General features: G+C 41.2%; 1 protein-coding gene and 1 pseudogene across 1 annotated transcript; both read right to left on the reverse strand.

The window, feature by feature from the left end:
- LOC128563707 (serine/threonine-protein kinase Sgk3-like) overlaps window positions 1-26547 on the reverse strand; it is a 427955-nt pseudogene that overhangs the window by 37272 nt on the left and 364136 nt on the right.
- On the reverse strand, window positions 9362-11484 carry LOC128563696 (nitric oxide-associated protein 1-like). The gene has a single exon (XM_053559126.1). It carries the CDS (start codon window positions 11482-11484, stop codon window positions 9433-9435), a length of 2052 nt encoding a protein of 683 aa, XP_053415101.1. The 3' UTR covers window positions 9362-9432.

A 26547-nucleotide genomic window follows, 5' to 3' on the forward strand; every position in this document is an offset into this window, starting at 1 on the left:
AGGAAGGACGACTTGTTCTGTTGGATATTAAGCTACAGTTGTTAAAGCAATGTGGTATTGGTGCCAGGATAAACAAATAGGCCAATGAAACAAAATATAAAATCCAGAATCATTAGGGAAAGAACATTTTTTCATAGATTGTGTAGAATCGTCTGGTTATCCATATGAAAAACATGAACTGTGACCCTGTGTCTCACATCATATGCAAGAAACAATTCCTGACAGACTCTAGATCTAAACATGAAATTTTCAAAAGATAGTGCTTTTTTTTTTTTTAAGGCAGGATCTTGGTATGTTGCTCAGGCTAGTTTTAAACCCCTGGGCTCAAGCACTACTCCAGGATTAGCCTCCAGTGTAGCTGGATTTGCAGGTGTGCATCACAGTGCCCAGCTCAGACACTACATTTTTTCTAATGATAAAGTATCTCTAGCATCCCAACATTATTTTGGGCATTTTGAGAGAAGGATTCACCTCTAACTTTCTATTGCTTATACTAGCATAATGTCCAGCATATGGTAGATGGACAATATACATTTGATGAATGAATAAACACACATGGTTTTAACTGTATGGCCACAGTTTCTGGTCTCAAGGGAACTCAGAAAAGAAGCAAGAGTTGCCAAAGCTATGTATACAGCAAAATATAATAAAACACATACATATTCATTTTTACTACAGATTGAACTACAGTGTATAAAAGCACTTAAATATATTTGATGATTCTGTTAACTTCATCTGTGATTTCTCTCCTGGCATCCCTGGCCTGAAATGCTCCCTTTCCTTGGTATGACTACCCTGTCAAGCTATGTGATTCATCTGACCCCATAGGAGAATAAGCCAGGTCTTCACACATATATTCCTTTCCTGCTCAAACTGTTATTTTACCCAGCTGCTCATTTCTGCCTTTTCACCTCCAGCTTACACAGCACATCTTCCAAGAAGCCATTCTAGATCCACCCATCTCAGACAGGGGGGACCTTCCCCTAGATGCCTATCATCCTCTCTCATTTCACCTTCATCTTCATTTCCTTCATAGCCATTACTATTTGTGATTATTTACTTGAATGAATATTTTTAATTGTCTATTTCCCTCACTAGCTTGCAAGCATCAGGAAGGGAGTAACCACGTCAGTTTCTGTCAGTATCTAACCAGGGTCTAGTAGGGTAGTTGGCACAGATACCATGTAAAAGTGAACTTTATTTTAGATTACAAGTGGTTTCTTCATCTCTCTAATTACCGTTAGTACTTTGAGGGTAGGGAAAGTATCTTAATTCTATATGCTACATGCCTAAAGTCCTGTGGCTCACATATAGAAAACATTGATTTACTGGATGAGAAAATAACACCATTCTTACCTTGCCAAAGCTGCCTTTTCCAATAACTTTTAAGAAATCAAAGTCAGTTGGTTTAGCACTGAAATAAATGAACAAGAATTAGTCCCCCCCAGTTAGAAAGATATTAACTTTAAAACATTTCTTGGGCCCACTCTTTAATAAATAATGTTAGGCACAAAACGCTTCATCATTATGACTCCAGCTTTCCCACCAGTAGTAACTCATCTTTAATATATAAAAGACAATGTAAGTAGTAATAATAACTACTTTCTGATGGGATAAAACATTTTCTAACTTTAAATCTCATTAAGCTACTTAAGAGGGACTTCAATAATATTCTCTTTGACAGAAAAGATGTATGTATATCCTGTATAAGGATGAACTCAAAGTAGCCTCTCTGTAAACCAATTTTATTAGCCAAGAATCAATGTTGGAATGAGGAAACTGAATATGTATATTAGTGATACATTAGGACTATCTGTATCTGGTAATTCTTCTGAAAAGAAAGTTCCTCTTTGGAATACCTATTGAAGATGCTAAGAAAATTCCTGACGGAAAAAACACTACCATATTGTTTTACATATAAATCACCAAGTATACATTGAAGATAAAAAACCTGCTTATTCTCGTGGATGGTAACATAGGAAATCCGGGAATAGAAAAAAGCCAGCGGGAATATTAGGACTGTCTTTTTATTTACGTTAGCCTATCAGATAAAAACAGCATAGGCTTTATGTTGGCAAAAGCACCCAGCAGCAGAAAGTTGAGATGAAGCAGCCAGAAAAAGCTATTTCCTCCAATACCAGTCTAAATTCCTAAGTCATACTAGGGAGAGGGGAATGATTCCACTTAGATTTAAAATTTGCTTCAATTTATTATCAAAATAGTTAATTCAAACACCAGGGCCAGGTTAAACAGTGACAGGTAAAGATTAGTGAGATAACTAGTTAACTACATTTAGATGTTTTTCTTCTTCAAAAACCCGCTCTTTGGACTATTTTGTTCTGTAATAACATGCAGAGATATCAAAATATTTTTAAACACATGTAGAGTGAAAAACACGCCAATCCCTCAGACATAGGAAACAGGATAACTAAGGCCATACCAATGGCACCCATTGTTAACTGCTCTGATGAACCCTAACTAAAAGCAAATTTCCATTTTTCTTCAATGCTGCGAATAAGAGAAAAGAATGCTCACAAACAAACTTCCTCTAGTTAGCATTCCATTTCTTTGCTTTCCTTGCAGGAAAACTCAAGGAAGTTTTGTAAACTGTCTCTACCTGCTGTCCTCCTCTGGATCTCTTGCGAACCCCTCCGTCCCGGGCCCATCACACCACAGACTGCTAAGAGTTTAGCAGCCAATCTTCAACTTTCATCTTACTTGCACTAACAGCAACGTGAACAGAGTTAATTACCCCCCTGACTTTGGGAAACTACATTCTTGGTTTTCCTCCTGTCTCACAGACTGCCCTTTCTGTCTCTATTACCGGTTATTCCTTGACTTTACGATGCTGAAGTGTCCCAGGACTCAATACTTGGACCACTTCTCTCATCTGTCCATACTCACTCTCCAAGGAGACCAAGAGGGTGGAGAAAGCCTGGTGCCCTGGGATGAAATAATACTTTATAATTAATCCAAAAAGCTTGTGAGGATAAAGTAAGGATGCAACACCACAACTCTCCAATCCGTGGCAGACGTCATTAATCATTCAGGGCTTTTCTCAAACGGAGCTAAGCAGCCCTGGAATCCTTCTTTGTATGGAGTATTGTAGCCATTCACTTCCAGTGAACTGCTGGACTTGACATTCCAGATGAAGTCTATACCTGCCAACCCTGATATCGTTCAGTATTGCTCAGACTGTGTTTCTCAAAATGTTCCCCATGCTCAAATAAATGTGAATATGGGGAGAAACTGAATAAATAAAGCTTACTAGCCTTAACATACTAATGTCCATCAAGACTCCGTTGGAACAAACTGGCTAACAAGTAGGGTGAACCAACAACAGAACGCCAGGAGGATATTAATCACGTTTGCAAGGGCACTTTCCTTCTGACTACCTCGTAGGTCCCTCCAAGAACTTACTGTCCCCTGGGAAGTATGGTCAACTGATTTTCCCCAAATGCATACTCTCCCCCAAAATAAGAACAGAAAAGTGACAATGACAAAACAGCAGAACCAACCAAAAATATGTGGATTAAAAACTCCTCAAGGCTCTAATAAAGCAATAAAAAGAGCAGCAATTAGTGAAGCGTATGACAGTACTATCTTCATTGTAACCATGGTTATATTTCATAGGCCTCCAATTAAACTGGTAAAATTATGCATATCTGCATACTCTCAAAAAAGATCGTCCCAAAATTTAGTCAAAGGATGGTTTGAAACAAATTAAACCTACTGAGGATTTCCAGATGGTCCCAGGTTGATGTTCTGTGAGGTAGTGTGTAGCTGTTTGGATGGGGCAAAAAAACAACATTCTCAATGGAGCTTCAAAAATTATCAATGTTTGGGCGGCGCCGGCAGTAGGTCGCCAGTCCCATATGCCGGAGGTGGTGGGTTCAAACCCTGCCCCGGCCAAAAAAAAAAAAAATTATCAATGTTTAGAAATAAAACACAGAACTGTACCATAGATAACATGGGTATTGTCATATGATAGAAACCTAAGGCCTTAATAAGTATATAGACTTATTTGGAAACATAGAATTGATATAAGCATAATTATTTTTATCACAATAACTTCTAGATACAGTTGTAAGGAAAAAAAGTAAGTAAGCCAGAAATCAACCTCAAAGTTGGCAAATGAATGAAATAAACAGGAGGAAGCTCCTTGGAAGAGGTGGGTATTGAAAACACAAATTTAAGAGGAAACATTTTATCAAAGAAAACTATTTAAAAATGGCTATTTTTCAAATTTTCAGATAGGTAATTAAAGATAGAAGATAGGATACTGATGATGATTGTAAATGCTGGATTTCAGTTTTAATTTGACGCTAGGTAAATATAGGCAAAGCAAATACAGACAGCAGTGCTCTTCCAATTCCAGCATTGTAGTAGCACCAAAATTTTAAAGGCTTTCTTCTTCGTTACACTTACAATATTATAAATTCAACCTCTGATACTAATTTAGAAGCAGATCTTTCTGTATCTATTATGCCATAAAAAAATTAATAAAAGTTTCTAGTTCATTAACAATTAGCCAGAAATTTGACTCAGAATCTCAAAAGATTAATCTATCAATCCTAGCAGACCAGTGTAGATGAATTCTGCTTCACATAAATTCACTTTGAAATTCTTTAGGCAAGAAAAAGGAGACGAAAAAAATTCTTTATACATTCAGAGAATTAACTCAGTTATAAATGTCTCAAATACATGCACTTTTACTAGTTCTCTATATAATTATACTTCATATAAGTTACAAATATAAGAAGCTTTATAAAACTCTTTAGGCTCGGCTCCTGTAGCTCAGCGGCTAGGGCGCCAGCCACATACACCAGAGCTGGTGAGTTTGAATCTAGCCTGGGCCTGGCAAACAACAGCTCCAACCAAAAAATAGCCAGGCGTCGTGGCAGGCGCCTGTAGTTCCAGCTCCTTGGGAGGCTGAGGCAAGAGAATCACTTAAGCTCAAGAGTTTGAGGTTGCTGTGTGCTGTGATGCCACGGCACTCTGCCAAGGGCAACATAGTGAGACTCTGTCTCAAAAAAACCAAAGAACAAACAACTCTTTAATCAGAATCATGAAAATTTTACCTTGTCATATTTCTTATCACTGACGTATGTAATATATAGTAACTAAAATTCATTTCAAATTTATAGTGCTCAGAATAAAAAATATTTTTCCAAATAAAGGGCAATTACTCTCATCCTTCAAAAGTTCTTAAGTGTAAGTTTCTTAGAAAATAACACTAGCACTAGTATTTTGTTTACAATTCAAGTTTATTTCCTCCTGATACCTTTATATGAAAACTCCTCATGTAACAGATTTTCAATCCACAGAAGACAAAAATATATGAAACTTATGATAATATAATAGGAGACACAAAACTTTATAAATTTCACTAAATGAGATTAGTCCGTTGTGGCTAATTTTAACATGAGAGCAGCCTTTCATGTTTATATACTATAGTGCTCCACAGATTCTAACAATGTAATTCAAAGTAAGTTGTAATTTCAAGACACTTATTATTATTGTTTTTTTCTGAGATAGACTCTCACTTTGTCACCCTCGGTAGAGTGCCATGGCATCACAGTTCATAGCAACCTCAAACTCCTGGGCTTACGTGATTATCTTGCCTCAGCCTCCCAAGTAGCTGGGACTATAGGCGCCCGCCACAACACCTGGCTATTTTTTTTTTGTCATTGTTGTTTAGCCAGCCTGGGTGTATGCGGCCTACCCACTGAGCTATAGGTGCCGCCCGACACTTACTCTTTTAATGAATGTGTAGGTATTTGGATCAATTTTCCATTCAATAAACTTCTCATATGTAGATGAAGAAAAATAATTAAATAAGGGTAAATTAAACAACATGAAAAAATTTGTCCCTTCTGTAGATTTTTATTATTTGGCAGTAATTTCCCTAATGGAGCGCATTTCTAAAATGACAAATATATTTGGGACTAGACAATTTTTCACTGTACCCATTTTTTTAAAGATAATGGCTCGGCGCTTGTAGCTCATTAGTTAGGGTGCCAGCCACCTACACTGGGGCTGGTGGGTTCGAACCCGGCCTGAGCCTGCCAAATGACAATGACAACTACAAAAACAACAACAACAACAAGAACAACAACAAAAACAGCCGGAGCTCAGCACCTCTAGCTCAGCGGCTAGGGCGCCAGCTACAAAAACTGGAGGTGGCGGGTTTGGATCGAGCCTGGGCCTGCCAAACAACTATGACAACTACAACCAAAAAATAGCCAGGCATTGTGGCAGGTGCCTATAGTCCCAGCTACGAGGGAGGCTGAGGCAAGAGAATCACTTAAGCCCAAGAGTTTGAGGTTGCTATGAGCTGTGATGCCACAGCACTCTACCAACGGTGACAAAAATATAAAAATAAAATAAAGATGATATCAAATTAAGGGTGAGATATAATTTATTAACAAAATTAACACTAATTGAGATCATAAGTTTCTTGACTTCTCTTGGCCCCTAGTTTTCCCTTTATACATAGAACAGTAGGTCCACATGCCTTCTAAGATATTTCAGTTGTATCTTCACTTAGTTATCTACTTAACAGTCCTTAACAGTTATAACTGTAAGTGAAAGTATGGCTCTTTCCTTTTATTAAAAAGATTCTTTTTTTTTTCTTTTTTTTTTTTTTTTTTTGACAGAGTCTGACTACGCTGCCTGAGCTAGAAAGCAGTGGTATTATCATAGCTCAATGAAGACTCCGAGGCTGTAGTGATCTTCCTGCCTCAGCCTTTACAAGTAGCTGGGACCACAGGTACATGCCACCATGCCCAGCAAAGTTTTCTGTTTTTTGTAGATACAAGGTCTTGCTATGTTGCTCGGGCTAGACTTGAACACTGGCCTCAAGAACCAATCCTCACAGCTTGGCCTTCTAAAGTGCTAGGATTACAAGCAAGAGCCAGTGTACCAGTCTTTAAAGATTCTTTTTATGAGTATTTTAAAACTTTTAGAGAGTGTAGTCCAAGTTTCAGACATTATGAATGAAAAAGGTAACAAAAATAAAATCTAAAGCCAACAGTGGCCAGGCACAGTGGTTCATGCCATTAATATTAGCACTTTGAGAGGCCAAGGCAGGAGGACTGCTTGAGGTCAGAAATTCAAGACCAGTTTGAGCAAGAGCAAGACTCCTGTCTCTGCAAAAAAAAAAAAAAGTAAAGAAAGAAAAGAAAAAAGAAAAATTAGCCGAGTGTGGTTCTCAGAGGCTCAGGCAGAAGGATTGCTTGAGACCAGAAGTCTGAGGATACAGTGAACTATGATGATGTCACTGCACTCTAAGAGCCTGGGCAATAGAGTGAGACCCTGTCTCTAAAAACTAAATTAAACAGGCCAGGCAGAGTCGCTCATGACTGTAATCTCTGCACTCTAGGAGGCCGAGGCAGGTGGATTGTCTGAGCTCACAGGTTTGAGACTAGCCTGAGCAAGAGTGAGACCCCATCTCTAAAAAGGAATAGCAGGAAGTTGCTGTAAGCTATGATGCCATGGCACTCTACCAAGGGTGACAAAGTAAGACTTTGTCACAAAAACAAAACACCAAAAATCTAAAATAAATAAATAAATAAGTCAACAGGGACAGAACAGCAGCCAGAACCCAGGAATCTCTCAGTTTAGCTAATTCTGCAAAGCCAGCTGTCTCCTATAGCAATGCAAGACATTCTTCAAAGAACCTAAACCTACAAATTCTCACATTTTTAGCAAGCAAAAAGTGGAAAAATCAGTTATATATATTTTAGTCTCTAAGATATTACTTTAAGTCTTTTTCAATTAAAAATATATACTCAGAAAATATAGAAAACTATGAGAAAAATATTTAAAATTCATAACCTCACTAACACAATATTTTGCAAATATGTAAGTAAATTCATATAGTCCTTTCTTGCCTTTTAAAAACTAATTCACAATGTGTGAATATGCATATAAAATTTGATATATTGATTTCACATGTTTTCACTTGTGTCAAAGTTTAAAATATTACCTTCGAATGTTACTTAAAATGTGTAATATGTATAAATACCTTCTGATTGATATTAAGGTTCTAATGGTTTTATAATAGATCACGCTGAAATGAACATCTTTCTTTTTGTCTGTGTAAAGGATTTTATTGGCATCCACTCCTACATGACATGAATATGTTTATGTTTGATTCATGTTGCTGAATTGCTTTCCACAAGAATTTCAAAAAATTATGACATAAATAATGCCTCAGGGTGTTTGTTGTACCTTACCCTTATCAGTCTTGCAGTATGTCAAATACTTTACGTTTTTGCTCAATTGATGGAAAAATACAAAACACTCCTTCAAAATTTCCAATTTTAGTATATGTGCTGCCAAAGCGAGCACTCCTTCAAAAATTTCCTTGGTTATTAGCATCACGGTTGAACATTTTCCCATCTATGTTTTTCCTAGCAGTCCTCGGTCGTGCCCCTTTTCCTTTTAAGTACCGGGGGGTATTAAGAAGCCTATTTAAAAACTCATCTGGCTCAGCACCTGTAGCTCAGTGAGTAGGGCGCCAGCCATGTACGCTGAGGCTGGTGGGTTTGAGCCTGGCCCAGGCCTGCTACACAACAATGACAATTACAACCAAAAAACAGCTGCACGTTGTGGTGGGTGCCTTAGTCCCAGCTACTTGGGAGGCTGAGGCAAGAGAATCGCTTAAGCCCGAGAGTTTGAGGTTCCTGTGAGCTGTGACTTCATGGCACTCTACCGAGGGTGAAACTGAGACTCTGTCTCAAAAAAAAAGAAAAGGAAAAAAAGAAAAACATAAAACTCATCTGTATGAGCTTTTTACATAAATGTTATTTCTTCTTATGCCTTGTTACAAATGTTTTCCCAGATTATTGTTTTTTTTCGCCAAGTGTAAAAATATATATATCTTTGTATTATTTATTTATTTATTTATTTATTTTTTGAGACAGAGTCTCACTGTGTCACCCTCGGTAGAGTACCGTGGCATCATAGCTCACAGAAACCTCAAACTCTTGGGCTCAAACAGATGCCCGCCTCAATGCCCGGCTATTTTTTATTTATTTATTTTGTTTTCTTCTCTAAAATATATTTCTGTAAGTTATTTTACTTCTCCAGAAATTATATATATATTTTTTTTTGTAGAGACAGAGTCTCACTGTACCGCCCTCGGGTAGGGTGCCGTGGCATCACACGGCTCACAGCAACCTCTAAATCTTGGGCTTACGCGATTCTCTTGCCTCAGCCTCCCGAGCAGCTGGGACTACAGGCGTCCGCCACAACGCCCGGCTATTTTTTTGTTAGTTTGGCCTGGGCTGGGTTTGAACCCGCCACCCACGGTATATGGGGCTGGCGCCCTACTCCTTGAGCCATAGGTGCCTCCCATATTTAATATAATTTCAATGTGTCTTGTTATGGTCAATATCCAGCAGGAACAAAGTCAGCCTCATACATTTATCCTTTCTTCTTCTGCAGATTATACACGAGGGAAGGAGGCTTCTTGGTTTTATAGGCCGCACTTTTCTTGATGCGCTGTCCTTTGATGTTAACGATATACGGCAAGAGCGGGGGCCGGACCGTCAGAACCGTTCCTTGAGGTGTGTAGCCTCGGAGATGCAATCTGTCCTTCCCACGAGGCGTTACTGCAACCCAACCTGCAGAGGAAAACTTGATGTCAGCAACCGCTTCGGATTCCCCAAGTCCTTCTTTTACTATAATGTCTTCAGCAACAAGAGAAGGAAAGTCTGCCATTCCTTCTTTTCCACCCATTGGAACCTGCAGTAACGTGTGACCTGCCTGCTTCTCATACAAACTATCCGCCTTGTCCAAGGAAGTAATGTGCACGGGGAGGAGGTTGGAAGCCACAACCGTAAACCGGGCTGACTGGTTTCCCTGTAGGAAATCAATGCGGCCTAGAGCACCCAAAAATAGAACCATTCCTGGTTTAAGCACAAAAGTTCTTGGAACAATGAAATTTGTTGGCAAAACAATCTTTACTTCTTCTTCTGTTAGAAGATTTAAAATGCAATTTTCTTTTGTAATTCCTGGCGTGTCATAAAACCAGCGGGCATCTCTCACATCTTGTGCAGTCAATACTACTTGTTTGGTGGATGTAGGTTCAACTGTAACGGGTTCATTTTCCATGTCAAAGGCAAGTGAATCAGCATCAAATTCAAAGGCATCTTCATCCTTCTGTTCTTCTGAATCCAAGAATGTTCTTCCAACTCTCCCTACCACATAGCCATGCTTTTTCAAAACATTAAGTTGATGTTGTTCTTGCTCGCTAAGATCTTCTAGGGCTTTAGCTGCATCTTCTTTAAGTCTTTTGTGCCTTTCAAACATTCTATAAGGAGTTGGGTTGCAAATAGGAAACTTGAGAAGGTTTAATGTAGTTCCTGGCCAAGAGGAGATGGTGGCCGGGTCGATGGCCTGGGCGCCCTTGGCGGTGCAGTAATCGGACTTCAGTAGCGTGTTAAAGAGAGTGGACTTGCCAGCGTTTGTGGATCCTACCAGGTAGACATCACCACGGTAGCGCCAGGAGCGCTGAAGTGCCGAGATTAACTCTTCGATGCCATAGCCAGTCTTGGCGCTGATGAGACGCACGTCCCGGACCACCGTGCACGACCTGTCCGACCGATTCGAATTCTCCTCTCTGTCCTGCGGCCCGTCCCGGCTGGGGAGCTGTGGCCCTCCGTGGCCAGGGGCCAGCAAAAGTCCGGCGCGGGCACAGTCGTTCCACAGCCGCTCCCGGAGCCGCTGCCGGTAGCCGGGGGCGTCCTGGGGCAGCAGGTCCACTTTGTTCCCCAGCACGATCAGCTGCTTGGGGCCTACCAGTGCCGGCAGGTCGGGCAGGTGGAGCAGGTCCACCATGTAGAGCACCAGGGCGGGCCCGGGCCGCCGCAGCGCGGTGCTCACCAGCTCAGAGTACTGTTCGCGGCTCCCCTGCAGGCGCAGGGCGCGCTGGTGGTGCACCAGGAGCCAGCAGCGCTGGCACACGGCCCGCGCCAGCCCGCCGTCCGCCTGCGCCGCGCGCAGGAACTTCTCGCTGGGCAGGTAGCCGGGCACGCCGGGGTCCTGGCAGTGCAGCTCTGCCCGGCAACCCGAGCAGTGCTGGCCGCTGGGCGGCACCGCCGGGTCCGGGTGCCCCACGACAGGGTGCGCCCGGCGGCCGACCCGTGGCTTCTGCGTCCGCCTGGGTTGCTCCCTCTCCTGGTGCTGCTGCTGCAGTTGTTCCAGCAGCTCCTTCCGGGTGGGCGCGGGCTCAGGCTCCAGGACGTACTCGGGGAACAGAAACCGCTCCTGCATGTTAGGGCTTCTTTCATAACTCTCAGCCTCCGTGAGGCCATGAGGAGGCTCAGGGCCCAGGTCCGACGCGGGCCCGGAGGAGGCGGCGGCCGCGCACCGCCTCCCCAGGAGCGTCTCCCAGAGGCCATGGCGCCCTACAGTGGGAGCGGATCCCCGCAGGAAGGGACTGAGCAGCGTGGGCGCCAGGCGTGCAGACAGCATGGGGAGCGCTGCTCCGGGCAGCTTTTTTATTTTATTTTTTGTAGAGACAGAGTCTCACTTTATGGCCCTCGGTAGGGTGCCGTGGCCTCACACAGCTCACAGCAACCTCCAACTCCTGGGCTTAAGCGATTCTCTTGCCTCAGCCTCCCGAGCAGCTGGGACTACAGGTGCCTGCCACAACGCCCAGCCTTTTTTTTTTTAGAGACAAGGTCTGGCTCTGACTCAGGACGGTTTCAAACACATGAGCTCAGGCAATCCACCCGACTCAGCCTCCCAGAGTGCTAGGACTACAGGCATGAGCCACCACACCCAGCCGAAAGGATCACATATTGTGATCCTTTTCTATTTGTTTATTTATTATTCTATTTGTTTCCATTTGATTTGACTACTTGATTTGATTCTATTTGTTTATTATTAGCCTTGCCAAAGCAAGGCCTCAAAAAATTGATTAAAAACTCAACTTGTTCCTCTCCACGGAAATCTTTTTTTTTTGAGACAGAGTTTTACTATGTCGCCCTGGGTAGAGTGGTGTCACAGCTCACAGCAACCTCAATCCCTTGGGCTTAAGCAATTCTCTTGCTTCAGCCTCCCAAACAGCTGGGACCACAGGGGCCTGCCACAATGCCCGACTATTTATTTTGTTGTTGTTGCAGTCGTCACGTTGATTTGAGCAGGCTCAGGCCAGTTTGAACCCACCAGCCTGGGTGTACGTGGCCCGTACTCTACCCACTGCGCTGCAGGTGCTGCCCATTCTCCACGGAAATCTTTAGTAAGATTTACCCACTCTGAAGAGAAACCAGACCGTACTGTATGATTTCACTTTATTTATTTAGTTTTTGAGGCAGAGTCTCAAGCTGTCACCCTGGGTAGAGTGCTGTGGCGTCACAGCTCACAGCAACCTCAAACTCTTGGGCTTAAGCAATTCTCTTGCCTCAGCCTGCCCAGTAGCTGGCACTACAGGCACCCACCACAATGCCCAGCTATTTTTTGGTTGTAGTTACAGTTGTCATCGTTGATTTTAGCAGGCTCAGGCCAGGTTCAAATTCGCCATCCTTGGTGTATGTGGCGGGTGCTGTACCCACTGAACTACCGGCACTGCCCGTATGATTTCATTTTTGATATACTCAGAATAGGCAAATCTATAGAGACAGGAATAGAATAGTGGTTTCAAAAGTTGGAGGAAGAGACAATTTGGAGATAGTTTCTTTCGTGGGGGGGATGAAAATGTCAGATTAGACTTGGAGTAATAGAATTAGATGCTGAAGATGGTTGAACAGCATTGTGACTATATTAATCACCACTGAATTACATACTTTAAAATAGTTAAAATGTTGAATTTTATCTCAATAAAAGGGGGTGGGGATTTTTAATCTTACCACACACAAGCACTATTACCATTTTAGCATGTTTTATTTCAGTCTTGTTCTCTGCATAATTAGGATCATGCTATATTTAAATTTTTATGTTTTTTTACTTAAAAATTAATTATAAACATTTGCCAATGTTGTTAAAAAACTCTTGATAAACAGTAACTTTCGATAGATATATGATGTTGTATAATATGGGTGCACCAAAAGTTACTGAATGAAAAAAATAAAAAGACATGTTACTGAATGATTCTTTTACTTTAGGATCTATAGATGGCTTCCAACTTTTTACTATACAATTTCATTACTATAAATAACACTACAATTGACCACCTTTCTGCTAACGTTAGAACTGCACAGATTTTTTTTTTTTTTGAGACAGAGCCTTATTTTGCTGCCCTCAGTAGAGTACTGTGGCATCACAGCTCACAGCAACCTCAAACTCTTGGGCTTAAGCAATTCTCTTGCCACAGCCTCCCAAATAGCTGGGATGACAGGCGCCCAACACAACACCCAGCTATATTTAGACACTGGGTCTCGCTCTAGCTCAGGCTGGTCCTGAACCCATGCACCTAGGTAATCCACCAGCCTCGAAACTGCAGATTTTTAAAAATAAAATGACTGGTCAGAATTGTGAACAATTTTTCAGCATTAAATAATTTGTTAAAGTGATTTCCAGAGAGGTTATACCAATTTACACTGCGTTAGCAGTATAGGAACACCCTGAAAACTCTCCCAGCCTTGGTTTGCATTAAAGGTATATACAGATACACATTGTATATTAACATTTTTGATAATTTGGTAAGTGAAAAACTGCATTTTTCTAAAAAGGTATTAAGCAAATGTAAATTAAGGAAACTAATGACTTACTAAAATGGAAAAGACTAACAATGCTAAGTGCAGGTGAGATAAGCAATGTGATTTGATGGTAGAAGTATGAAACTGGTACTAACATTTTGGAAAACATTCAACATTATCCACTAAGGTTAAACATATACATATCCTATAACCCAGAAGTTCTGCTTCAAGATACATAAAGAATGTTTGCATGTGTGCACCAAAAGATGTTAATGACAATATAATTTACAATAGCCAGAAAACAGAAACAACTCAAGTGTCCATCAATAGTAGAACAGATTACTGTGGCACAGTCATACAATGGAATATTACATAGCAAAGGAAATAAATTACACCTCCATACAACAACCTGGGTAACTCTCACCTTGTTGAAAATAAGCCAGCTGGAGAAAAAACATTGTATGATTCTATTTACATACAGTGTAAAAACAAGGCACGCGAATCTATATTATTAAAAATCAGGACAATAGTTACTTTTAGGAAGAAAAGAAGACACAGAGATTGGAAGAGGATGTGTGAGGGGCTTCAAGGGTATTGATAACATTTTATTTCTTGGCCTGGTGGGGGGTAATAGTGACAACTGAGGTGTGTTCCCTTTCTGATCATTCGTTGAGCTGTATAGACATCATCTGGGCACTTTTCTGAATCTTACGCTTCCATTTTTTTCTTTCTTTCTTTATTTTTTTGAGGGTCACCCAAGCTAGAGTACAATGGCATGGTCATAGCTCATTGTAAACTCAAATTCCAGGGCTCAAGCAATCCTTCCACCTCAGCCTGCCAAATAGCTGGGACCACAAGCATGTGCAGTCACACCAAGCTCATTTTTTATTTTTATTTTTTGTAGAGATAAAATCTTGCTGTCTTACCTGTGCTGGTTTTGAACTCCTGGCCTCAAGCAATCCTTGTGCCCCAGCCTCCCAAAGTGCTAGGATTATAAGCAAGAGCCACTGCATCTGGCCATTTTCATTTCTTAAGGAAATGTTCAGTTTTTCTGATAATTAATCAGCCATTTGTATTTCCTCTTTTGTAAATAGCTCATTTGCTTTATTTTTCTTTTGGTGTCTTGAGTGTCTTATTTGCATGAGTTCTTTCTATATTAACTTTACTTCTCTATTGATCTTTATCATGGAAAATATTTTTGTATTTTTGATTTAGGATTGATAATTCATTTACAATTTATGAGAAGTTTTTAATACTCAAATTTTTCTGTGTTTTACTTTGTGATACATCATTCACTGCCAATATTCTCAGACAAGCCTCCTCCATATACAGGTCAGAGAAACTAAGAACATTTTATTCCACTTTTTAATGATTTTTAAATTTGATTTTAATAAAGTTATCTTAAAAATGAGCTTTTATCTATTGAAGTAAAGCTTTTTTTTTTTTTTTTAAGAGACAGAGTCTCACTTTGTCGCCTACGGTCGAGTGCCATGGCGTCATAGCTCACAGCAACCTCCAGCTCTTGGGCTTAGGCGATTCTCTTGCCTCAGCCTCCCAAGTAGCTGGGACTATAGGCTCCCGCCACAATGCCCAGCTAGAGAAGTAAAGCTATTTTTAAAGTACATTTCCTCAGTAGTAATAAAAGGCTTGATTGGCTTCTTGCAATCTTACTATTTTAGGGCAGCACCTATAGCTCAGTGAGCAGGGCACAGGCCCCATACGCCGAGGGTGGCGGGTTCAAACCCAGCCCCGGCCAAACTGCAACAAAAAAATAGCCGGGCGTTGTGGCGGGTGCCTGTAGTCCCAGCTCCTCCGGAGGCTGTGGCAAGAGAATCACGTAAGCCCAAGAGTTAGAGGTTCTGTGAGCCATGTGACGCCACGGCACTCTACCCAAGGGTGGTACAGTGAGACTCTGTCTCTACAAAAAAAAAAAAAAAACTTTACTATTTTAAATGAAGATATCAAATGAAGAGCATGAAAATTAAAGTTCTGTTAACAAGAAAAGGGATCCAGAAAATATGAAAGGTCACTTTTATTACAAAGAAAATGTCAGTTAAAAAATTAAGTTTAAAAAACTCTTGGCTATTCTGTGGGTGCTGGAAATGTTCTCTATCTTGAATGTACTGGCGGTGGCTACAGGGGGCAAAAGTATAGACAAATCCATTGAGTTGTACCCTCAAGAACTGTATATTTTACAGTACAATGTTTTATAAACTGGCGATTTTAAATAATCAAGTTGCTTTTAGTTGAATTTTAATGTCAAATATAACATCTTTGTAATACTACACTTCAAGATTCAGAATATTTAATATTTATTATATATATAGCATTAGAACTTCTGAGTAACAATTAAAAATATTAGAATAATCACCACCCTCATCTTTGTATACTTATTCCAAGTCAGCTCTGTCAAAACAGAACAGATTAAAGCTTTGAATGCATGGAATATATTTCAAAGAAGCCAGTCATATACCATTTCAGAGTAACAGCCAGTGCACAGAGCCAAGACTGGCGGTTAGAAGGGTACATCTAAACTGAAGATAGCATAGAACTTGTCCTCAGGAAAAGACATAATGTTTAACCAAGTAATTCCACTAAGAGCCAAACTGTAAAAGAATCTTTGCTAAATTAGCTGGGCATTGTGGCAGGTGCCAGTAGGCCCAGCTACTCAGGAAGCTGAGGCAAGAGGTTTGCTTGAGCCCAAGAGTTGGAGGTTGTTGCGAGCTATGACATCACGGAGCTTAACCCAGAGCAACGTGGGAGGATCACTTGAGGCCAGGAGTTTGACACCAGCCTGGCAACATAATAAGGTACCGTTTCTAAAAAAAAAAAAGAAAAATTAGCCAGACATAGTAGTGTGCTCCTGCAATCCCAGCTACTTGGGAGGCTGAGGCAGTAGGTCAGGAGGATTGTTGAGTCCAGGAGTTTCAAGCTACAGTGAGCTTGATTATACCACTGGTTCCAGTCTGGGTGACAGGAAGACCCCATCTTTAAAAAGAAAAAATCATTTGAAGGTAAGAACTATTATTCACTTTTTTTCAGGTGAACATGACCATGTGTTAGCTCATATTTGATAGATTATAAATTAGATTATTTGAATGTGAATATACTTTTTAAAATGAAACTTTGTACATATTAATATGTGGCAAAGATATTTGCATTTTTAAATATCTGTAAATGTATTTATCTACTCATATAATATTGAAAGGAATAAAAATTAAAACGAGATTTGGATTCAGCCATTTACTGTTGGCTGAATTCCACACCATAAGAAGTTATTGACATAGGCCAGATGCAGTGTCTCACGCTTGTAATCCCAGCAGTCTGGAAGCCCATGGTGGGTGGATTGCCCTGAGCTTACAGGTTCAACATCAGCCTGAGCAAAATCAAGACCCTCATCTCTAAAAAAATAGCCTGGCGTTGTGGCAGGTGCCTATACTCCCAGCTACTTGGGAGGCTAAGGCAAGAGAATCGCTTGAGCCCAAGAGTTGGAGATTGCTAAGAGCTATGATTCCATAGCGCCCTACTGAGGGTGACAAAGTGAGACTCTGTCTAAAAAAAAAAAAGTTATTGACATAAACACCAAAAATAATCTTTATCTTAAATGAAATTAAAGCTTGTTTAAATTTACCTCAAACTCAGTCGCATACACTAAATTTGATAGCAAGAATTTGAGATGAATGGGCTCAGCGCCCGTAACACGGTGGTTACGGCCCCAGCCACTTACAGCGAGGGTGGCAGGCTCAACCCCAACCCGGGACTGCTTAACAACAATGACAATGGCAACAAAAAATAGCCAGGCATTGTGGCAAGTGCCTGTAGTGCCAGGTATTTGGGAGGCTGAGGCAAAAGTCCAAGAGTCTGAGGTTGCTGTGAGCTGTGACACCACGGCACTCTACCAAGGATGACATTGTAAGACTCTGTCTCAAAAAAAAGAATTTGAGAGAAAAGACTTTTTTATTAATAATGCTTATGTATTAGTTTGGCTACAGTTTTTAAAGCATTTAATTAGGGAAAAAACTATGACTTTTGCTCAATACTTAGGCTTTTCTAAATCATCTTTGCCTTTCCTGCTAGTAGGCTTTGCCTGTAATGGGATTACTTGTTATTTCTTCTTGTCCAATAACAAATGCAATGTCAAAGAAGTATATTTGTCACAGATTTTTATAACATGTTATTAAATTGCTAACTATGACAGCTTTTGATAGGTTGGAATCTCAGAGGAGAAAGGTTTAAAAAGGAGCATGCTGTTTTAGTTAATGGTGTATGGTCAGGATAAGGGATATTATAAAAATAAAATGAAACACTAATTTGAAATTTACTTGGATATTTAACGAACACTAAGTAAAGATATGAAAATCTTTTTAGAAGGTAGATACCTACTTGGTGTTAGCTTCTTTACCATGCCGACATTAATGGAGAATTATCAGGACTGGGAGGGGAGGTATATTTGGATCACAGATCTCATAATCTGCAGGGAAATCCTCAGTTATGTTTCTTTCAATTCACTCAGATCTCCTAGAGATAAGATACTCAGTTTTAACAGACTTATAGAATTTTTATTGTTTCTTTTTCTGATTACAAAAATCTGTGTAGTGTAGTTTATATGTCAAGCTATATTAAAAAGTATATGTACACTTGTTTTAAAAAATAAACTTAACAGGGTTGTACCCATGGCTCAGGAGGTAGGGCACCGGCCACATACACCGAGGCTGGTGGGTTCCAACCTGATCCATGCCAGCTAAACAACAATGACGACTGCAACAACAACAACAACAACAACAACAACAACAAAATAGCCAGGTGTTGTGGCGGGCGCCTGCAATCCTAGCTACTTGGGAGGCTGAGCCAAGAGAATTGTTTAAGCCCAAGAGTCTACGGTTGCTGTGAGCTGTGACGGAATCTGATAAACGTTGCAGTCTACGGAGGGCAACATAGTGAGACACTGTCTGAAAAAAAAAAAAAAAGGAAGAAGAAGAATGGATTGGAAAGTGAAAGTCCTGTGGTGAAGGTGAGCATTTAGACTGGAGTCAAGGCAGGCTATCTCTTTCACACATTAATTGGTAATAAAAATGAGCGGTTTTATTTTGAGAAGGCTTTTTTGACCAAACTAGTCCAATCTACAGTTACAGATGACCTAAATAGTTGCTTTCATATGTATTCATGGAGAACTTATTTAAATTTAGAAGAGCCTGTGCAAAAAGAAGATAAATTCTGATTGACTTTTCAGAAATTCACAGTAACTATTTTCGTTGAAATTGGTTCTTGGGTTAAATTATTCAATAATTTCTATTTCTCTCAAAGGGCCTCATTTTATATTCACAAAATGATCAATTAAAGAGAAAGTGTTCAGGCTCTAGTTTAAGTTCTTTTTCAGGTGATGAGCGGGGAGGAAATCTGTGTGTTTTCCAGCACATTACTTACCCTTTTTACTTTATGCCTCGGTATATCATAGTGTCATTCTGAGGAAATAATCCAATATAACAAAACATCTCTGCAGTGGCTAACGTGATTCACTCAGAAATCGACACAATATTTGGCATCGTGACATAAGACAAGTAACTTGTTGGCTGTATCTACAATTGTATTGCTTCTCAGCTGGCAAGGAGAAGAAATTACAAATCAAACAAATTGTTCCTGATTCCAATTTACATATTAGATATTTTGAGAGATGGCTTACTCTAAATGTTCTTTTCTAACTATGTGTGGATTATTGCAAATTATATCAAACATGTATTTTGTTTAAAAAGCTATGAACTTTGACTCTTCTAACACTGGCAGATTCTGTCTTGGTGACAAATTCATGTTTGTTTGTTTTTTTAATTATTGCTGGAATGTGACTAATACCTATGGTTTCACAGATAATTTAAGATGCAATAAATAAACTATTGATGTCTTTCTCCAGTGTACACACTTTTGATTTTTTAGTTGCTTTGTTGTTGTCATTTTAAAAGTATCCAAAAACCAAGATTGCAAAATGTTAAAAGGGATACTAGGGAAACATTGTAAAATTGTTTATCTCGGAGACAATATGTACTTTTGTTAAGTCATGTTTGCTGTTGGTCTTATATGTGACTATTGTACTGAAAAATAAATGTCCTTTAAGTCCTGTAGATTATGACTATGAGCACCACACAGATGGCACTGCAAAATAGTTGGGAATAAAGGACATTAAGTATTCTTGCCTCACTACATAAACCTGGGAAGGGTTTCCTTTCCTATGTTTACATAAGTCTTAGTTTCAACTCAGAAGAGAAACTGGCTTAGTGAAATATACCTCAGTCACTCAAATGCTTTCATTATAAATTATAGCATTTAGTTGTCAGAACCTTTTAAATTATAAACTGGAGAATAATCTTAGCTATTAGACTTAAAGATTATGTCAGTAGTCATTTCCCGTGCACAAGAATGTTCCCTGAAGGGACACATGCGTTCTTGCCCTCCCAGGACCAAGAAGTTTGTCCTGGGGATGAATTTGGATCACTCGTCTCCACTTATTTGGCCTTTGGTAACTGGGGGCCATTGCAAACAATGTGAAGTTGAAATAAAAATTAATTTCAACCATTTTTATCTTTAAATTCAGAAATCACTCAATATAAAAATTTATTTTTTATTTCAGATTAATATGAGGATACAGATGGGATTAGGTTACATGGTTTGCATTTGTTAGGAAAAGTCTGAGTTGTATTTGAGTTCTTCATCTAGCAAGTGTGTGCTATAATAAGGCATCTTAATTGTCTAGATGTTTATGTCGGGGGGACAAAATATATTTGTATGATATCCTATTATTAAAAAAGCAGACCTTACTGTTGTGCAATTGGTTAGCACATGGTACTGACATAATAAAAAAGCAGACCCGTGCAAGAGTGTTCCTATTCTGTGCACAGCGCATCTGTACCCTGACTTCTGTAAGCCCCTGAAATGTGGACAACCATCAAGTAAAAAAGGTGGTATGTGATGGTAGAGGCAGGTGAGTCTAGAGAGAAAGAAAAGTGGCAAGTGCAAAGCTCTCTGCAGATCCTTTCAGCAAGAAGAGGCCAGTTCTACCAGTGTCCAGTGAAACTATCTCTTTGATTATATTATAGGGAGACAAAGGAGAGACTGCCTTGAAGAGGAGACCTGACTTCAGGACCAGACTAGACCAGACCAGAACAAGAAAAAAGGCTGCTAATGCTGGGCCACACTGAGAGGTCCAGTGAGCAGCCGCACTTGGCATCATGCAGATGGGGCCCAGGTGGTCCTTTTTCCCTCCAGCCAGAAAACCAACACCAGAGAATGAACAATGTCTAGGGTGATGGTGGTAATAGAAATGGCTTAACCCAGGAGAAAAGTTCTTGTTGTCTGAAGCAATGACTGCCGGTCTCTCCCCTTCCTCTACCCTGTGTAGGCACCAAGCAGACTTGGAGTCACTCAAGGGTTCCATGCTTTGCTAACATGTAAGAGAGTGCACTGTCTCTTCCCTTGTTGAAAGGAAGCAGAGCTTCCTATAGGAATGGACAGTATCCTTCAGAGGTGGCAGGTAAGAGCTTGTTACTCAAGATGGAGATTTAATCAAACTGATAGAAGGAAAAAGAGAGAATTAAAGAGGTGTAGAAGAAGAAATAGATTCTAGAAAGAAACCTAGATTGTGCTGCTTTTTTGTTTTTGTTTTTGGAGACAGTCTCACTCCATTGCCTGGGCTGCAGTATAGTGGCAGGATCTGAGCTCACTGGAACCTTGAATTCCTAGGCTCAGAGGGTCTGGGAAACCTGATGAGGACTGCCCAGCTAGTCAGTGGCATAGCCTAGATTCAGACCCTTGGAGTCTGGCTCTGAGAATCTGGCTGCTGCCCTAGGCTGCCTGCTCCGTTAGCCACCTGAATGCCCTTTAGTCTGTGCCCTGAGTTTGGTTAGAAAACAACATCCTTTGCGGCAGGTCTCTCACTGTGGTAGCAACTTGGCATAGGGTTTCTTCTCAATAACTGTCCCTTTCCTTTTGCCTTCTTCCCCTCTGCTCACAATGTTGACATGAAATAATAGCTGAGAGCTGGGTGCAGTGGCTCACACCTGTAATCCTAGCACTCTAGGAGGCCAAGGCAGATGGATTGCTTGAGCTCAGGAGTTAAAGACCAGCCTGAGCAAGAGTGAGAGAGTGACCCCATCTCTACTAAAAAAAAAAAAAAAAAAATCTAGCCTGGTGTTGTGGTGGGCACCTGCAGTCCCAGCTACTGGGGAGGCTGAGGCAAGTGGATCACATGAACCCAAGAGTTTGAGGTTGCTTTGAACTACAACATCACAGCACTCTACCCAGGGCAACAGAGTGAGATGCTGTCTGCAAAAGAAAAAAAAAAAAAGAAAGAAAGACAGAGCATCTGAGAAAGCGAATGTCGGCAGCTCAGTGCACATCAGGTGTGTCTTCTCTGGCTGGCTAACTCTAGTAGACGAAGATGGCAAAGTGAAGTGCGATACAAAAACCACAAGATGCCATAAAGGAAAAGATAGGTAATTTTGACTACATAAAAAATAAATTCACAAAATGAAGAAGCCATAAACAAGGTCAAAAGACCAAAAACAAACCAGGGGGGAAAGTCACAACACATACGAAATCAGAACAGTAGTTCCCTTTCAATAAAATTGATTCTTAGAATTTAAAAAGAAGAAAAAGACCAGCAACTCAAGAAAATTCCACAAAAGGTATGAAGAAGCAGGCTTGGCGCCCATAGCTTAGTGGTTAGGGCACCGACCACATACACTGGGACTGGCAGGTTTAAACTCAGCCCGGGCCTACTAAACAACAATGACAACTATAAGAACAACAAAAATAGCCAGGTGTTGTGGTGGGCGCCTGTAGTCCCAACTACTTCGGAGGCTGAAGCAAGAGAATCGCCGAAGCCTAGGAGTTTGAGGTTGCTGTGAGCTGTGACACAACCGCACTCTACTGAGGGCGACATACTGAGAAAAAAAAAAAAGGTATGAAGAAGCAGTTCATAAAAAAAACCAAACAGCCAATATCTTTAAGAAAAGATATACAAACTCACTTAAGACTATGCATGTGTGCACACGTAGGGGTGGAATCGCTGGGTCACATGTGTGCACACGTAGGGGTGGACTCTGGGTTTAGTTCTTTGAGGGCGTACTGGCTTGTTTTCCGAAGTTGCAAGCCACTGCATTACCACCAGCAGTTCTAAATTTTTTAGGCAAACATCGACACCCTCTGCCTGCAGTAACATGGAAAAGCAACCATAGCCCTGTCTCTTCTCGGCCTGGGTGGGAGGGAGCAGGCGCGAAGAAATTAAGGCAGCGGGGACCAGCCGGCTGGTTTCCCTGGCCACAGAAGGGCGCCTGCAGTCCCGGGAGAACGCGCTCGCGCGCCAGGGCCCCGCCGCACCGGCGCTGCAGGAGCGCCACGGACTAGCTGGTGGGCGACTGCGCGGGTGCAAACCAGCACCCGGCCGAGGGCGGTGGTACCGGAGGTTGCTGTAGTGCGTGGCAGGGGTTCTGGGTCCTACTTGGTGAGGCTGGCTCCTTACCCATCCGCTTTGGTTGTGAAGTGTTTTCCTGCCGCCTTCCCCTCCTCAGTCCATCCCTGGTTGCTGACCGGGCGAGGAGGGGATAGGATTTCGCGCCTGTTGCAAGTGAAGCAGAACTTGGGGTTTGTTTTGTTTTGAGACCGAGTCCCACTCTATCGCCCAGGTTCCAGCTCAGTGGCGTCGCCCTAGCTCATAGCAACCTCAAACTCCTGGGCTAACGCGATCCTCCTACCTCAGCCTCCCAAGTAGCTGGGCCAGCAGGCGCCCGGCTGTGTTTAGAGACGGGGTCTGGCTCTTGACCCGGCCGGTCTTGGGCGATTCAGCCCGCTCGGCCTCCCAGGATGCCCGGGTCACACGCGTGAGCCACCGCGCCCGGACAGAACTGGGTTCTTTATACTCTGGGGAGGGCCAAAGAATTAGAATTCTATCCCTCTTCGCCTTTTTTAACGCTTTTCACAGCCTCCCGTATCTTTTCGTCCACTTAATCGTCTTCCTTGAAAATCTTCGACCCCCAGCACCGCCACTTTAACGCTGGCGCCCAGACTTTAGCCTCCTCCTTTCCACGGTGCTGAGTTCCAGGCGCTGGTTTACTTCCCGCCGGCCTCGCATAGACCTGGGCGTCGCAGGAGGCAAAGTCAGGTTATCGCGAATGAACTTTCCCTGATCTCCCTGCGCTTCTCTTTGGGTGCCACACTACCTATGAGAGCAACATCATCCAGTCACGCCAACCCACTTACCCTTGGCTAATTATTCTTCCCCGTATTGTACGGACCCGCTACTAACCAGGTCCCGTGTAAAGTCTTTAAAATTCTAGACTCTAACTACTCCATTTCTCTTGTATGTTGTATGTAGCTAGCGCCCTAGCCACTGAGCTGTGGGCACCGAGCCATGAGTTTATTAATTGCTAAAGCTCCAGAACTGGCCATACTATTTTTAAGAATGTTGCAACACCTAAAAGCTGATTATTGACTCTTCCGCTACTCCAACCTACTTTACTAGCGGCGGCAGGGACTGATTCCCAAAATAAAAATCTGACCGTTGGCTCGGCGCCTGTGGCTCAAGCGGCTAAGGCACCAGCCACATACACCTGAGCTGGCGGGTTCAAATCCAGCCCGGGCCCGCCAAACAACAATCATGGCTGCAACCAAAAAAATAGCCAGGCGTTGTGGCAGATGCCTGTAGTCCCAGCTACTTGGGAGGCGGAGGCAGGAAAATCGCTTGAGCCCAGGGTTGGAGGTTGCTGTGAGCTGTGATGCTCTACCCAGGGCAACAGCTTGAGGTTCCGTCTCAAAAAAAAAAAAAAAAAAAAAAAAAAAAAATCCGACCGTTATTTAGTCTCTGTTTTACAAATGTTGGTGAGTTCCCAAATAATCATCATGGACTACAAAAGTTTTCAGAATCTGCATAATCTGACCTCACCCAACTCTTTCTTTATCATTTTTCATTCAGCCCTGAAAACCTAATGTTACCCCAGAAGCTGAAACTTGATGTCCTAAACACAACACACATTTTAGGATCATTGTACTTGATGGCCATGGAGAAATAAACTCTGAAGTTTCACCCCTAAGTAATTTTGGAAAGGACAGTCTCAATTACTTTTCTTTGGAAAGTAGCCTAAACTCCAAATAGTAGAAATATGGATCCAGTGGTGTAGAACTGATAATGGAGGTAGGGAATGACCTCTATCTCTGGAACACTGCCTCCTCTTTCTCTTCACCTCTCTTCCAATAAGTGAAACATTCATCTATCAAATGACCCTTTTAAAGTAGAATTCATAGCTTCTCTATAACCCTACTGTATTCAATTAAAATGTCCTAAAACAATAGAAAATCTTATGACCCATATGCAAGATGATCCCAATATCAAATATTTGTAAAGTATTTCGTAAATGTTGGCCCTTTTGTGCTTCCTAGTATATTCATGTTTCTATTATAGCACTTAAATTGTCACATAACTGTTTACATGTGTCTTCCCTCACTGTACTCTTTGTGAAAGATAAGAGGCTACGTTTTACTCATCTTTGTATCCTTCCTGCATAGGACAGTCTGGTACCCAGTAAATAGTAGATACCAAATAAATATTTGGAAACCAGTGAACCAATGTGTTAGTCGTTATTTCTGACTTCTCTAAGTTGGCAGCTTCTTGAAAGGCAGTATCTAGTCTTAAGCATTTTATTCCTAACACCTACTACAATTACATATTGTTTCCAATTAGTGCCTCTTGTCTTTAAATGAATTTTATATATTCCATTCTGTACTCATTACCATGGTTTAATGTTTTATGTTGGTCACTGATACAAGCTACAGAACTGAAAGGGCCTTAATGATCTAATACAACCCTTTCCTTTCCCATGCAGTGGTTCTCAACCTTCTTAATGCCTCCCAATGCTGCGACCCTTTAATACAGTTCCTCATGTTGTGGTGACCCCCAACCATAAAATTATTTTCATTGCTACTTCATAACTGTAATTTTGCTACTGTTATGAATCATAATGTAAATATCTGATATGCAGGATGTATTTTCATTGTTACAAAGGGTTGAGAACTGCTGCTAAAGAGAGGTCAGATGATTTCCCCACAACAACCAGGAAATGCTGGGTCTAGAATCAAGTTCTCAAATTTCCCAGGTTTCTTCATTCTACTACATTTTGCTACTTAGATTAAATTTTCAAGACATCTATACCACTTTCATTTTAAAACACCAGAGATCCGGCGGCGCCTGTGGCTCAGTGAGTAGGGCGCCGGGACCCATATGCCGAGTGTGGCGGGTTCAAACCCAGCCCCGGCCAAACTGCAACAAAAAATAGCCGGGCGTTGTGGCGGGTGCCTGTGGTCCCAGCTGCTCCGGAGGCTCAGGCAAGAGAATCGCGTAAGCCCGAGAGTTAGAGGTTGCTGTGAGCCCTGTGACGCCACGGCACTCTACCCCAGGGCGGTACAGTGAGACTCTGTCTCTACAAAAAAAAAAAAAAAAAAAACACCAGAGATCCTCATTATCTGACACTGTTTATTTCAACAAGCATTTTTTTTGGAATTACCTACTCTGTTAAACATTTGAGGCTATTGTTTTTCAGTTTGCAATCTTATGAGAGGATCTTAGAACCTAGTGTTGATAAAAATGTTATTTGGCAAAAGAAAGCAAAGTTTTGTTTCTCTTTGGGTAGGAATTTTTTCAAAGTTAGAGATTTTACTTAGTTTTATTTCACACTTTAATAGTTTGTAAAGTCTTACTATAGGACTTCAAAAGTAAAATTTGTCTTATTTTATTTCTAGGTTTTCTGATCCTTTTTCTATAGTTTCACCATCTATACTCTTTACCAACAACTGTGGTTTATCAGTTGGTAATACAGAAGAATCATTAACTAGGAGAAAATGTCAAATCTAAAAATGAAAG

Source organism: Nycticebus coucang, chromosome 13, assembly GCF_027406575.1.
Source record: "Nycticebus coucang isolate mNycCou1 chromosome 13, mNycCou1.pri, whole genome shotgun sequence".
Lineage (NCBI taxonomy): Eukaryota > Metazoa > Chordata > Mammalia > Primates > Lorisidae > Nycticebus > Nycticebus coucang.